The 16327-nt window shown below is 54.2% G+C and overlaps 1 protein-coding gene across 1 annotated transcript in view; it reads right to left on the reverse strand.

The window, feature by feature from the left end:
* Nucleotides 1-1407: 1407 nt before the first annotated feature.
* The window catches only part of MIPOL1 (mirror-image polydactyly 1), a 680101-nt gene continuing 665181 nt past the window's right edge, over nucleotides 1408-16327 (reverse strand). The window contains exon 14 of the mRNA XM_078659355.1: nucleotides 1408-1614. Within this exon, the coding sequence (XP_078515481.1) occupies nucleotides 1548-1614 (67 nt within the window). The 3' untranslated portion in view covers nucleotides 1408-1547. The remainder of the gene's footprint in view (nucleotides 1615-16327) is intronic.

Below are 16327 nucleotides of genomic sequence, written 5' to 3' on the forward strand. Positions count from 1 at the left end.
GGCATGATACTACTCACCGGGTACTACTGTATGTAGCTAACACACATTGTGCTACTGGCCCAGGAGGGCTGCATGAAGGTAATATACTCTGTGCCTCCAAGCAGGCGGTACAAAGTAAAGGGAGCCGACACTGAGCTGTTAGCCAGGCAGTATTATATGAATGGAGCAGACACTGAGCTGTTAGCCAGGCAGAACTATGTGAAGGGAGCAGACACTGAGCTGTTAGCCAGGCAGTATTATATGGAGGTAGCAGACACTGAGCTGTTAGCCAGGCAGAACTATGTGAAGGGAGCAGACACTGAGCTGTTAGCCAGGCAGTATTGTATGGAGGTAGCAGACACCGAACTGTTAGCCAGGCAGTATTATATGGAGGTAGCAGACACTGAGCTGTTAGCCAGGCAGTATTATATGAATGGAACAGACACTGAGCTGTTAGCCAGGCAGTATTATATGAATGGAACAGACACTGAGCTGTTAGCCAGGCAGTATTATATGAATGGAACAGACACTGAGCTGTTAGCCAGGCAGTATTATATGAATGGAACAGACACTGAGCTGTTAGCCAGGCAGTATTATATGAATGGAACAGACACTGAGCTGTTAGCCAGGCAGTACTGTATGAAGGGAGCAGACACTGAGCTGTTAGCCAGGCAGTATTATATGAATGGAGCAGACACTGAGCTGTTAGCCAGGCAGTATTATATGAAGGGAGCAGACACTCAGCTGATAGATAGGCAGTACTATATGAAAGTAGCAAACACTGAGCTGATAGCCAGGCAGTACTGTATGAAGGGAGCAGACACTGACCTGTTAGACAGGCAGTACTATGTGAAGGGAGCAGACACTGAGCTGATAGCCAGGCAGTATTATATGAAGGGAGAAGGCACCGCACTGCTGGTCAGGCAGTTTTTTTAATGAAGGTAGCAGACAAGGTACTGCAGCCATGCAGTGTTGATTGGGCAGTACTACGTTAAGGTAAGAGACAATGTGCTGTAAAAACTGCAGCACTGGCCAGGCAGAAATGTGAAGCTGACACACACTGTGCTGCTGGGCAGGCAGTACTATATGAAGGTAAGAGATACTGAAACCCTGACTAGACAGTACTATATGAAGGCGACAGGAACTTTGCAGCTGGTCTGGCAGAAATATACAACAGAGGGAAGTCACGCTAAACTGTCTGGACAGTACTATATAAGGTAACCGACTCTGCAGCACTGGGAAGGCAGTACTATATGAAGATGGCACTGCAGGGCTGGCGGGCAGTACTATATGAAGATGGCACTGCAGGGCTGGCGGGCAGTACTATATGAAGATGGCACTGCAGGGCTGGCGGGCAGTAATATATGAAGCGGGCCCTGCTGCATGCCGGGCAGTAACATATTTAGAGACACAAGTTCCACTCGCAGGGACACGTGCCGGGTGCTTCTGATCACAAGGGTTCACAGTGAAAGGGTGCCCTCCATTATTCACAAAACTGAAGAAGGCATGTGTGCCGAGTCTCATGATGCCTTCCAGTCAGGCATTCGAAGTCAACGCCCTAAGCGCCATCAGATCATAGTCCGCAGTGTCCCGGTGCCAACCTTCTTCCTGAGCACGTCCACCAACCGCTCCAGCCTGGGTACAGGAGAGAGAAAGAACGGAGGAAGAGTGTTAGCAATTCTCTGGCAACAGACAATGGATGTATGCAAAGCTCACAGGTATATGCATGACGGGTACGTATGTGCATGATCTACTGGCATGTACAGGATGCTCACGTCTGTGCAGTGTCTGGGGACTTCTGCAAGGGACAACAAATACATTGCAAGGGGCCATAGGCTCGAGTTTGTGTAGATTCTGCAGGTATGTGCAGGTTTCATAAATGTGGGTGGGTGGTCTGTGAGGTGAAGGAAGGCCCGTGAGGTGGCGCGCGGCCCGTGAGGTGGCGCACGTGGCCCGTGAGGTGGCGTGCGTGGCCCGTGAGGTGGCGCGCGTGGCCCGTGAGGTGGCGCGCGTGGCCCGTGAGGTGGCGCGCGTGGCCCGTGAGGTGGCGCGCGTGGCCCGTGAGGTGGCGCGCGTGGCCCGTGAGGTGGCGCGCGGCCCGTGAGGTGGCGCGCGGCCAGTGAGGTGGCGCGCGGCCAGTGAGGTGGCGCGCGGCCCGTGGCCTATAGCTTCATGCAGGGACTCTGGGGAGGAGCAGGGGCCCTGCTAACTAGTGCTGGAGCTGAGGTTTAACCTTTCTTCCCTCAGGAAGGAAGATTCTCTACATTCAAGCCTGCTTTAGGCTCATTGGGAAGGAGTTTGACTTTGGCACTGATGGACCAAGCGGTATTTTTGTGGCAAAGGTAAACAGAGCTAAGACTGTTCTGGGCCATGAAAGCGACCCCAACATTTATCAGCAGGAGCCCAAGCAGTAAGTGTAGAAAGAAACTAGTAGAAAAATATCACAGCCCTAAAGAGCCCTTCTAGAATCCACATAGGTGGGTAACCGGTCAGTGGCATCACTAGCAGCCCACCTGAGAAACTGCATCCCCAAGAGTACCCCTGCCAACTGGCATCTCCAGCAGCCAAACAAAGAAACAGCATCAGTAGGAGCGCAACCAACAACCAAAGCCAAACCATGAATCAGCAGGAGCGCAACTGACAACCAAAGCCAGACCATGAATCAGCATCAGCAGAAGAGCAACTGACAACCAAAGCCAAACCATTAATCAGCAGGAGCGCAACCGACAACCAAAGCCAAACCATTATTCAGCAGGAGCGCAACTGGCAACCAAAGCCAAACCATGAATCAGCAGAAGAGCAACTGACAACCAAAGCCAAACCATGAATCAGCATCAGCAGAAGAGCAACTGACAACCAAAGCTAAACCATGAATCAGCATCAGAAGAGCAACTGACAACCAAAGCCAAACCATGAATCAGCATCAACAGAAGAGCAACTGACCAACCAAAGCCAAACAATGAGCAACTGACAACCAAAGCCAAACCATGAATCAGCAGAAGAGCAACTGACAACCAAAGCCAAACCATGAATCAGCAGAAGAACTGACAACCAAAGCCAAACCATAAATCAGCATCAGCCCAACTGACAACCAAAGCAATACCATGAATCAGCAGAAGCGCAACTGACCACTAAAGCCAAACCATGAATCAGCAGAAGAGCAACTGACAACCAAAGCCAAACCATGAGTCAGCATCAGCAGAAGAGCAACGGACAACGAAAGCCAAACCATGAATAAGCATCAACAGAAGAACAACTGACAACCAAAGCCAAACCATGAATAAGCATCAACAGAAGAGCAAGTGACAACCAAAGCTAAACCATGAATCAGCATCCAAAGAAGAGCAACTGACAACCAAAGCCAAACCATGAATCAGCATCAGAAGAGCAACTGACAACCAAAGCCAAACCATGAATCAGCATCAGAAGAGCAACTGACAACCAAAGCCAAACCATGAACCAGCAGAAGAGCAACTGACAACCAAAGCCAAACCACAAATCAGCAGAAGAACAACTGACAACCAAAGCCAAACCATGAATCAGCATCAGCCCAACTGACAACCAAAGCAATACCATGAATCAGCAGAAGCGCAACTGACCACCAAAGCCAAACCATGAATCAGCAGGAGATCAACTGACAACCAAAGCCAAACCATGAATCATCAGAAGAGCAACTGACAACGAAAGCCAAACCATGAATAAGCATCAACAGAAGAACAACTGACAACCAAAGCCAAACCATGAATAGGCATCAACAGAAGAGCAACTGACAACCAAAGCCAAACCATGAATAAGCATCAACAGAAGAGCAACTGACAACCAAAGCCAAACCATGAATCAGCATCAGAAGAGCAACTGACAACCAAAGCCAAACCATGAATCAGCAGAAGAGCAACTGACAACCAAAGCCAAACCATGAATCAGCATCAGCAGAAGAGCAACTGACAATCAAAGCCAAACCATGAATCAGCATCAGCAGAAGAGCAACTGACAATCAAAGCCAAACCATGAATCAGCAGAAACGCAACTGACAAGCAAAGCCAAACCATGAATCAGCATCAGCAGAAGAGCAACTGACAACCAAAGCCAAACCATGAATCTGTAGGAGTGCAACATACAACCAAAGCCAAACCATGAATCAGCTGTAGCGCAACAGACAACCAAAGCCAAATCATGAATCAGTAGGAGCGCAACAGACACCAAAGCCAAACCATGAATCAGCATCAGCAGAAAAGCAACTGACAACCAAAGCCAAACCATGAATCGGTAGAAGCGCAACTGACAACCAAAGCGAAACCATGAATCAGTAGGAGTGCACCAGACAACCAAAGCGAAACCATGAATCAGCAGAAGAACAACTGACAACCAAAGCCAAACCATGAATCTGCATCAGCCCAACTGACAACCAAAGCAATACCATGAATCAGCAGAAGCGCAACTGACCACCAAAGCCAAACCATAAATCAGCAGAAGAGCAACTGACAACCAAAGCCCAGCCATGAATGAGCAGAAGAGCAACTGACAACCAAAGCCAAACCATGAATCAGCAGGAGATCAACTGACAACCAAAGCCACACCATGAATCAGCAGAAGAGCAACTGACAACCAAAGCCAAACCATGAATCAGCAGGAGATCAACTGACAACCAAAGCCAAACCATGAATCATCAGAAGAGCAACTGACAACGAAAGCCAAACCATGAATAAGCATCAACAGAAGAGCAACTGACAACCAAAGCCAAACCATGAATAAGCATCAACAGAAGAGCAACTGACAACCACAGCCAAACCATGAATAAGCATCAACAGAAGAGCAACTGACAACCAAAGCCAAACCATGAATAAGCATCAACAGAAGAGCAACTGACAACCAAAGCCAAACCATGAATAAGCATCAGAAGAGCAACTGACAACCAAAGCCAAACCATGAATTAGCATCAACAGAAGAGCAACTGACAACCAAAGCCAAATCATGAATCAGCATCAGAAGAGCAACTGACAACCAAAGCCAAACCATGAATCAACAGAAGAGCAACTGACAACCAAAGCCAAACCATGAATCAGCAGAAGAACAACTGACAACCAAAGCCAAACCATGCATCAGCAGAAGAGCAACTGACAACCAAAGCCAAACCATGAATCAGCAGGAGATCAACTGACAACCAAAGCCACACCATGAATCAGCAGAAGAGCAACTGACAACCAAAGCCAAACCATGAATCAGCAGGAGCGCAACAGACACCAAAGCCAAACCATGAATCAGCATCAGCAGAAAAGCAACTGACAACCAAAGCCAAACCATGAATCGGTAGAAGCGCAACTGACAACCAAAGCCAAACCATGAATCAGTAGGAGTGCACCAGACAACCAAAGCGAAACCATGAATCAGCAGAAGAACAACTGACAACCAAAGCCAAACCATGAATCAGCATCAGCCCAACTGACAACCAAAGCAATACCATGAATCAGCAGAAGCGCAACTGACCACCAAAGCCAAACCATAAATCAGCAGAAGAGCAACTGACAACCAAAGCCCAGCCATGAATGAGCAGAAGAGCAACTGACAACCAAAGCCAAACCATGAATCAGCAGGAGATCAACTGACAACCAAAGCCACACCATGAATCAGCAGAAGAGCAACTGACAACCAAAGCCAAACCATGAATCAGCAGGAGATCAACTGACAGCGAAAGCCAAACCATGAATCATCAGAAGAGCAACTGACAACGAAAGCCAAACCATGAATAAGCATCAACAGAAGAGCAACTGACAACCAAAGCCAAACCATGAATAAGCATCAACAGAAGAGCAACTGACAACCACAGCCAAACCATGAATAAGCATCAACAGAAGAGCAACTGACAACCAAAGCCAAACCATGAATAAGCATCAGAAGAGCAACTGACAACCAAAGCCAAACCATGAATTAGAATCAACAGAAGAGCAACTGACAACCAAAGCCAAATCATGAATCAGCATCAGAAGAGCAACTGACAACCAAAGCCAAACCATGAATCAACAGAAGAGCAACTGACAACCAAAGCCAAACCATGAATCAGCAGAAGAACAACTGACAACCAAAGCCAAACCATGCATCAGCAGAAGAGCAACTGACAACCAAAGCCAAACCATGAATCAGCATCAGCAGAAGAGCAACTGACAATCAAAGCCAAACCATGAATCAGCAGAAACGCAACTGACAAGCAAAGCCAAACCATGAATCAGCATCAGCAGAAGAGCAACTGACCAACCAAAGCCAAACCATGAATCTGTAGGAGTGCAACATACAACCAAAGCCAAACCATGAATCAGTTGTAGCACAACAGACAACCAAAGCCAAATCATGAATCAGTAGGAGCGCAACAGACACCAAAGCCAAACCATGAATCAGCATCAGGAGAAAAGCAACTGACAACCAAAGCCAAACCATGAATCGGTAGAAGCGCAACTGACAACCAAAGCCAAACCATGAATCAGTAGGAGTGCACCAGACAACCAAAGCGAAACCATGAATCAGCAGAAGAACAACTGACAACCAAAGCCAAACCATGACTCAGCAGAAGCGCAACTGACAACAATGCCAAACCAAAATACAGCATCGGCAGGAGCGCATGCGACAACCAAGGCCAAACCATTAATTAGCATCAGCAGAAGAGCAACTGACAACCAAAGCCAAACCATGAATCAGTAGGAGTGCAACTGACAACCAAAGCGAAACCATGAATCAGCAGAAGCGCAACTGACAACCAAAGCCAAACCATGACTCAGCAGAAGCGCAACTGACAACCAAAGCCAAACCATGAATCAGCAGAAGTGCAACTGACAACCAAAGCCAAACCATGAATCAGCAGAAGCGCAACTGACAACCAAAGCCAAACCATAACTCAGCAGTAGCGCAACTCACAACCAAAACCAAACCATAACTCAGCAGTAGCGCAGCTGATAACTGCATCACCAGGAGCCGAACCAAGAATCCACATCAGCAGGTGTGCAACATAACCACGTCAACCAGTAACCTAACCAAGAATCAGAATCAGTAGGAGCACAACGGACACAACTAGCATCACCAGAAGATGAACCAAGAATCAGCATCAACAGGAGAGCAACTGACATCACCAAAAGATGAACCAAAAATCAGCATCAACAGGAGTGCAGCTGACAACTGGCATCACCAGAAGATGAAACAAGAAATAATGTCTAGAGTCAGGGTGCCCCCCAAAAGGCACCACACACATCCCTAGGGGCAGCGTGGACCAGACAGAAGTAATGTCTAGAGCCAGGGAGGCCCCCTACAGGCACCCCACACATCTCACGGGAAGCCTGGACCAGACAGAAGTAAAGTCTAGAGCCAGGGAGGCCCCTACAGGCACCGCACAAACCCCTAGGGGCAGCGTGGACCAGACAGAAGTAATGTCTAGAGTCAGGGAGGCCCCTACAGGCACCGCCCAAACCCCTAGGGGCAGCGTGGACCAGACAGAAATAATGTCTAGAGTCAGGGAGGCCCCTACAGGCAGCCCACACATCTCAAGGGGCAGCCTAGACCAGACTGAAGTAATGTCTAGATCCAGGGAGGCCTCCTACAGGCACCCTACACATCCCAAGGGGCAGCGTGGACCAGACATACGTAATGTCTAGAGTCAGGGAGGCCCCCTACAGGCAGCCCACATAACCCTAGAGGCAGCCTGGACCAGACAGAAGTGATTTCTAGAGTCAGGGAGCCCCTACACGCACCGCACACACCCCTAGGGGCAGCGTGGACCAGACAGAAGTAATGCCCAGAGCCAGGGAGGCCCCCACAGGCACCGCACACATCCCAAGAGGCAGCGTAGACCAGACAGAAGTAATGTCTAGAGCCAGGGAGGCCCCCTACAGGCACCCCACACACTCCTAGGGGCAGCGTGGACCAGGCAGAAGTTATGCCTAGAGTCAGGGAGGCCCCTATAGGCACCACACACACCCCTAGAGGCAGCGTGGACCAGACAGAAGTAATGCCCAGATCCAGGAAGGGCCCCTACAGGCACCGCACACATCCCAAGGGGAAGCGTGGACCAGACAGAAATAATGTCTAGAGCCGGGGAGGCCCCCTACAGGCACCGTACCCACCACTAGGGGCAGCGTGGACCAGACAGAAGTAATGACCAGAGCCAGGGAGGCCCCTATAGGCACCACACACACCCCTAGAGGCAGCGTGGACCAGACAGAAGTAATGCCCAGAGCCAGGAAGGGCCCCTACAGGCACCGCACACATCCCAAGGGGAAGCGTGGACCAGACAGAAGTTATGCCTAGAGTCAGGGAGGCCCCTAAAGGCACCCCACACACCCCTAGGGGTAGCGTGGACCAGACAGAAGTAATGTCTATAGCCAAGGAGGCCCCTACAGGCACCGCACACACCCCTAGGGGCAGCGTGGACCAGACAGAAGTTATGACCAGAGCCAGGAAGGCCCCCTACAGGCATCGCACAAACCCCTAGGGGCAGCGTGGACCACACAGACGTAATGTCTAGAGCCAAGGAGGCCCCTACAGGCACCGCACACACATCTCAAGGGGCAGCGTGGACCAGACATACGTAATGTCTAGATCCAGGGAGGCCCCTACAGGCACCCTACACATCCCAAGGGGCAGCGTGGACCAGACAGAAGTTATGCCTAGAGTCAGGGAGGCCCCTACAGGCACCACACACACCCCTAGAGGCAGCGTGGACCAGACAGAAGTTATGCCCAGATCCAGGGAGACCCCTACAGGCACCACACACATCCCTAGAGGCAGCGTGGACCAGACAGAAGTTATGCCTAGAGTCAGGGAGGCCCCTACAGGCACCACACACACCCCTAGAGGCAGCGTGGACCAGACAGAAGTTATGACCAGAGCCAGGAAGGGCCCCTACAGGCACCGCACACACCCCTAGGGGCAGCGTGGACCAGACAGAAGTAATGACCAGAGCCAGGAAGGGCCCCTACAGGCACCGCACACACCCCTAGGGGCAGCGTGGACCAGACAGAAGTAATGACCAGAGCCAGGGAGGCCCCTATAGGCACCGCACACACCCCTAGAGGCAGCGTGGACCAGACAGAAGTAATGCCCAGAGCCAGGAAGGGCCCCTACAGGCACCGCACACACCCCTAGAGGCAGCGTGGACCAGACAGAAGTTATGACCAGAGTCAGGAAGGGCCCCTACAGGCACCGCACACATCCCTAGGGGTAGCGTGGACCAGACAGAAGTTATGCCTAGAGTCAGGGAGGCCCCCTACAGGCACCACACACATCCCTAGGGGTAGCGTGGACCAGACAGAAGTAATGTGTAGAGTCAGTGGAGAAGTGTGGCTCAATGGTTAGAGTGGCAGACCCTGATGCAGAGGTCTGACCCGGGACCAGGGTTCGATTCCCGCCTCGGCGGGGTCTCGGGCTCAATTTCCTCGTAACTGTTAATTCTCGCCTCGGTGCCTATTCTAATCATGGGTCCCACGCTGCAACTCTGGGCAATAGCTTGCTTAGCCTCCACACCGGCCCCAACAGCCCTGGGATGCCTGGCTTCACCCTGGGGGTGCCCAGGAGTGGACACTTCACAGGGAAAGCCAGGAGGGGTTCTACAGCGGTATGAGTATCAGCGCCAGGAAGCCGATTAGGCGACCCCACAAGGTGACCGTCTGGTGACAGTGCGCTCTATAAGTACCATGACATTTACATTTACATTTACAGGGAGGCCCCTACAGGCACCCCAAACACCCCTAGGGGCAGCGTGGACCAAACAGAAGTAATGTCTAGAGCCAGGGAGGCCCCCACAGGCACCCCACACACGCCTAAGGGCAGAATGGACCAGACAGAAGTAATGTCTAGAGCCAGGGAGGCCCCCACAGGCACCCCACACACTCCTAAGGGCAGAATGGACCTGACAGAAGTAATGTCTAGAGCCAGGGAGGCCCCCACAGGCACCCCACACACGCCTAAGGGCAGAATGGACCTGACAGAAGTAATGTCTAGAGCCAGGGAGCCCCCTACAGTCACCCCACACATCTCACGGGCAGCGTGGACCAGACAGAAGTGATGCCCAGAGCCAGGGCCTCTCCCTGCAAGCAAGGGGAGCTTATGCCAAACAGGCCTGGCTCTGCCAGCCGCGCCCTTCCTGCTAGATAAGAAGGCTCACTCTGGGACCTGCTGTTCCACTGGCTTCAGGAGGTTTGTCCTGTCGTGAGGTTGGCCATAAAGCCCTCTTGGGACTTGCCAAGTGCTCTCATCCTGGTCACCAGGAAGGTTTGCTCTTTGGGAGGTTGGCTTGAAGGCCCTCCCAGGACTGGCTGTGCCACCTGTCCTCCCTCTCCTCCGCCCTCTGCCATGGCAGCCTCTTCCAAACCGGTCGAGCTACTTTCCAGTGTGGTTTATGAGCTCTGCTAATGCACAGCTCAGCCTGAGCCATCCAGCGTCTGAATCCGGCTCCAGGAGAGAGCAGGAGACCTCAGGCACAGAAACCGGATCTTTGAACCAGGAGCCCTGGCGGGCAGAGCCAGAGACGAGCCTCTGCCCCAGCCGGAACTGGGGACTGGGCAGGAGTGTGGTGTACAGTGGGCCAGAACCAGCAGCAGACGCCAGCTGGATCTAGAGAGAAGCTGGAGCTAGGGCCTAGCTGGATCCAAACGCCAGCTGGATCTAAACGTGAGCTGGATCTAGAGAGTAGCTGGAGCTAGGACGTAGCTGGATCTAAACACGAGCTGGATCTAGAGGGTAGCTGGAGCTAGGGCGTAGCTGGATCCAAACGCGAGCTGGAACTAGAGGGTAGCTGGAGCTAGGGCGTAGCTGGATCCAAACGCGAGCTGGATCCAAACGCGAGCTGGAACTAGAGGGTAGCTGGAGCTAGGGCGTAGCTGGATCCAAACGCGAGCTGGATCCAAACGCGAGCTGGATCTAGAGAGTAGCTGGAGCTAGGACGTAGCTGGATCTAAACAAGAGCTGGATCTAGAGGGTAGCTGGAGCTAGGGCGTAGCTGGATCCAAACGCGAGCTGGAACTAGAGGGTAGCTGGAGATAGGGCGTAGCTGGATCCAAACGCGAGCTGGGTCCAAACGCGAGCTGGGTCTAAACACGAGCTGGATCTAGAGGGTAGCTGGAGCTAGTGCGTAGCTGGAGCTAGAGATGAGCTGGATCTAGAGGCGAGAAGGATCTAGAGGGTAGCTGGAGCTAGGGGGTAGCTGGATCTAGAGATGAGCTGAATCTAGTGGGTAGATGGATCCAGAGAGAAGCTGGAGCTAGGGGGTAGCTGGATCCAAATGCGAGCTGGATCTGAACGCGAGCTGGGTCTAGAGAGAAGCTGGAGCTAGGGCGTAGCTGGATCCAAACGCAAGCTGGATCCAAACGCGAGCTGGATCTAGAGAGAAGCTGGAACTAGGGCGTAGCTGGATCCAAACGCGAGCTGGATCCAAACGCGAGCTGGATCTAGAGAGAAGCTGGAGCTAGGGCGTAGCTGGATCCAAACGCGAGCTGGATCTGAACGCGAGCTGGATCTAGAGAGAAGCTGGAGCTAGGGCGTAGCTGGAGCTGAACGCAAGCTGGATCTAAACACGAGCTGGATCTAGAGAGTAGCTGGAGCTAGAGATGAGCTGGATCTAGAGGCGAGAAAAATCTAGAGGGTAGCTGGAGCTAAGGGGTAGCTGGATCTAGAGATGAGCTGGATCTAGTGGGTAGCTGGATCTAGAGAAGCTGGAGCTAGGGCGTAGCTGGATCTAGAGGGAAGGTGGAGCTAGGGCGTAGCTGGATCTAAACACGAGCTGGATCTAGAGGGTAGCTGGAGCTAGGGGGTAGCTGGAGCTAGAGATGAGCTGGATCTAGAGGCGAGACGGATCTAGAGGGTAGCTGGATCTAGGGATGAGCTGGATCTAGAGGCGAGGAGGATCTAGAGGGTAGCTGGATCTAGAGAGGAGCTGGATCTAAACACAAGCTGGTTCTAAAGGGTAGCTGGAGCTAGGGGGTAGCTGGAGCTAGAGATGAGCTGGATCTAGAGATGAGCTGGATCTAGAGGGTAGCAGGATCTAGAGGGTAGCAGGATCTAGAGATGAGCTGGATCTAGAGGGTAGCTGGCTATAAACGCGAGCTGGATCTAGAGGGTACCTGGATCTAGAGAGTAGCTGGATCTAGAGGCGAGGATGATCTAGAGGGTAGCTGGATCTAGAGGGTAGCTGGATCTAGAGGGTAGCTGGATCTAGAGGCGAGGAGGATCTAGAGGGTAGCTGGATCTAGAGAGTAGCTGGATCTAGAGGCGAGGATGATCTAGAGGGTAGCTGGATCTAGAGGGTAGCTGGATCTAGAGGGTAGCTGGATCTAGAGGGTAGCTGGCTCTAGAGGGTTGCAGAATGTAGCGGGTATCTGGATCTAGAGGCGAGGAGGATCTAGATGGGAGCTGGATCTAGAGGGGAGACGGATCTCAATGGTTCCTGGATATAGAGATGAGCTGTATCTAGAGGGTGAAATGAAATGAAATGAATGAAAACTTATATAGCGCAACGTAGCCCGGAGACATCAAGGCGCCTGTTAGACGGGGACCTGGAGGGTCGGCCGAGCACAAGGGGAGAGGCCTCCGGTGAGGGCCGTCTCCAGCGATCGTACAGACAAGTAACTTCCCCCCCACAGATGGACACCACACGAAGGTCAGCTTAACACCTTTTATAGGCAATTCTTTGAGTAAGGTGGTACGATACAAGGAGATCGGGACCCGATGATCCTCTCAATTCTAGTCTCTATTAGGGGAAGGGGGTAGCGGGACAGTCTTGGTACCTACAGGTACTGAGGTGAAACGGTGGTAGCTCACAATCCTCGAGCTCGGCGTTCGGACGGGTCAGACCGCGGCTGGGCCAGCAGGTCCCGAAGAGGTCGTAGGTGGCAACGGGCCGCGGCAGCGCCAGCAGGTCCCAACGAGGATGACGGTTACAACGGGCCGCGGCAGCGCCAGCAGGTCCCACGAGGATGAACGGTGCAGAAGGCCGCGGCAGCGCCAGCAGGCAGGACAATAGTTCACAAGGCAGGGCCGCGGCAGCGCCAGCAGGCAGGACGATAGTTCACAAGGCAGGGCTGCGGCAGCGCCAGCAGTCCGTCAAGGATGAGTTCTTCTCGGTGTCTCTCGACTCCAGGATACAACTGCCTTCCTGCTCTGGGGCTGCCTCAGTTATAGGTCTGGCGCCCTTTGATGTCCGGACCCTCGCACTGGGAGGTCGGGAGGTCCGGGATGAGGGAGTCCAGACACCCAGCAGGGGGGTGGAGCCAGCACCCGGGGAGGCTGGGGGCGATCGGCACCTGGCGGGGGAGAGCCATCGACACTTCTTTCTCCCATTAACCTGCCAAGTGGTCCGTTCACCTCCTGGATGGATGGTGGTGCCGGGATGTCTGGGCCCGGCCAGGCCCAGGGTTGGGGTCGAGCCGAGGCCACGCGGCCGCGTGGTGCAGTGTCCAAGATGGTGGCTGGGCCGGGCAATGGGGTTGACGGGGGCCTGGGCCCGTGGCACAGAGATATCCGGGAGCCGGCGTCCCGGAGGGGGACGGGTTGCGGGTTGCTTCTGCGGGTAGCACCCGGAGAGCCGATGTCTGGGCCCTGTCATGCGGGGAGGGAGCGAGCCCTTCGTGGGGCCTGTCCAACATGCGTCCCCCCCAGCTGAAGGCGGGGAGAGTCACCCATCCTCTTGGGGACTCTCCTCGTCGAGGCGGAAAAAGCGGGACAGGCCGTCCGCGTTGGCGTGGTCTTGGCCAGGGCGATGCTCCACAGTGAAGTCCATCCCCTGCAGGGAGATGGACCATCGCAATAGTTTGGGGTTCTCTCCCCGCATTTGCATTAGCCATTGCAGGGGCCGATGATCTGTTTGTACCCGGAAGTGGGTTCCGAAGAGGTAAGGCCGGAGCTTCTTGAGGGCCCATACTACTGCGAAGGCCTCTCGCTCAATGGTGCTCCAGCGCTGTTCTCGGGGCAGGAGGCGTCTGCTGAGGAAGGCCACTGGTTGGTTGACTCCCTCGGGGTTCAGTTGGGAGAGGACGGCCCCGATGCCAGGGTCTGAGGCATCCGTCTGGACGATGAACTCACGGCTGTAGTCGGGGGCCTGGAGCACAGGAGCGGTGCACATGGCGGCTTTCAGCCTCTCGAAGGCCGCTTGACAGTCGGGAGTCCAGTTGACGGTGTTTGGGTTGGTCTTGGATGTGAGTTCCGTGAGGGGCCGAACAATGCTGCCATAGTCCTTCACGAACCGCCGATAGTATCCGGTGAGCCCCAAGAAGGCTCGGACCTCGGTTTGAGTTACGGGGGGCCGCCAGGACTGGATGGCAGCGATCTTGAGCTGGAGGGGGGCCACCAGACCGCTCCCCACTTGGTGTCCGAGGTAGGTCACGGACCCCTGGCCTATTTGGCACTTGCTGGCCTTGATTGTGAGGCCGGCCTGTTGGAGGGCCTGCAGGACCCCTCGGAGGTGGCGGAGGTGGTCTGACCAGTGGTGGCTATACACCGCGATGTCGTCCAGGTAGGCGGCGCTGAACTCCTCGAGGCCCGCCAATACCTGGTTCACAAGTCGTTGAAACGTGGCTGGAGCGTTTTTCATGCCGAAGGGCATCACTCTGAAATGGTAGTGTCCATCCGGGGTGGAGAAAGCGGATCGTTCTTGTGCCCTGGGGGTGAGGCCGATCTGCCAGTAGCCCGCCGTCAGGTCGAAGATGCTTAGGTAGCGGGCCGCCCCCATGCGGTCAACTAACTCGTCGGCTCGGGGGATGGGGTGAGCGTCGGTTCGGGTGACAGCGTTCAGACCCCGATAGTCGACGCAGAACCGGAGCTCGGGTGTGGTGCCCGGGGCCGCAGCTTTGGGGACCAGTACAACCGGGCTGGCCCAGGGGCTGTCCGAGGGTTCGATGACTCCGAGGGCGAGCATCTTGGAGACTTCTTCTTGGATGCAGGTGCGTACCCGCTCTGGTACTCGGTACGGCCGGTGTTGGATAGGGGGACTGTCGCCGGTGTCCACGTCGTGCAGGCACCAGGGGGTGACCCCGGGTGTGAGGGAGAATAGGCGTGCAAATTGCAGCAGGAGGGCCCGACAGTCTTGGCGCTGCTCCGGGGTCAGGGCCTCGGAGAGTTGGACCCCGTCCACTGAACCATCTTTTTCCCCGGTCCCCAGCAGGTCAGGGAGGGGCTCAGAGTCCTCTTCAGCTCCAATGTCTGTGGCCATCAGCAGGCTGAGCTCCGAGCGCACGAAGTGGGGTTTGAGTCTGTTGGCGTGGAGGACCCGGAGGGGGTTCCGGGGGGATTCCATGTCGATGAGGTAGGTGACGGGGCTCTTACGCTCGATCACCTGGAAGGGCCCCATCCACTTGTCCTGTAAGGCACAGGGTTCGATGGGGGACATCACCCACACCTGCTGGCCAGGCTCGAATTCGATGGAGGAGGCATGTTGATCGTACCACTTCTTCATGTCCTCCTGACTGGCCTCAAGATTGGCTTTGGCGAGCTCTCTGAATCGCCGGGTCTGATTACGGAGGGTCAGGAGGTACTTGTAGACGTCTGGAGGGGTCTTCAGGGGGGCCATTTCCCACTCCTCCTTAACTAGGCTGAGAGGCCCGCGAACAGGGTGTCCGTACAGGAGTTCGAAGGGGCTGAAGCCGAGGGACTTCTGGGGGACTTCTCGGTAGGCGAAGAGGAGGCACGGTAGTAGCACGTCCCACTGGCGGCGTAGGGGTTCTTCCAGCCCCATGATCATCCCCTTGAGAGTGCGGTTGAATCGCTCGACCAGTCCGTTTCCTTGCGGGTGATAGGGGGTTGTGAATCGGTAGGTGACTCCGCACTGTTGCCATAGGGATTTCATATATTTTGAAATAAAGTTTGTGCCCCTGTCACTGACGACCTCCCTGGGGAAGCCCACGCGAGAGAAGATCCCCATTAAGGCTCGCCCTACCACTGGTGCTGTTACAGTTCGGAGGGGAACCGCCTCAGGATAGCGGGTGGCGTGGTCCACCAGGACCAGGATGAAGCGATGCCCTTGTGCGGTTCGGGGGTCCAGGGGCCCCACAATGTCTATTCCCACCCTTTCGAACGGGGTGGTCACCACGGGGAATGGTTGCAGGGGGGCCTTGAGTTTGCGGCCGCTCTTCCCGCTGGCCTGGCAGGACCGGCAGTGGTTGGAGACGTCATTTCTCATCCTAGGCCAGTAAAAGTGAGTCACCAGGCGGTTGTATGTTTTGTCTTGCCCCAAGTGTCCAGCCAGGGGGACATTATGGGCCCGGTTCAAAAGGAAGTCTCTGAAGCGGAGGGGCACCACCAGCACTCGACTGGTCCCCAGCTCCGCTACTCTTTGGTCGCTGTACAGCAGGTCATTGTCCCAATAGATCCAGTGGGCCCCTGT

Source organism: Lissotriton helveticus, chromosome 9 (genome assembly GCF_964261635.1).
Source record: "Lissotriton helveticus chromosome 9, aLisHel1.1, whole genome shotgun sequence".
NCBI classification, from domain to species: domain Eukaryota; kingdom Metazoa; phylum Chordata; class Amphibia; order Caudata; family Salamandridae; genus Lissotriton; species Lissotriton helveticus.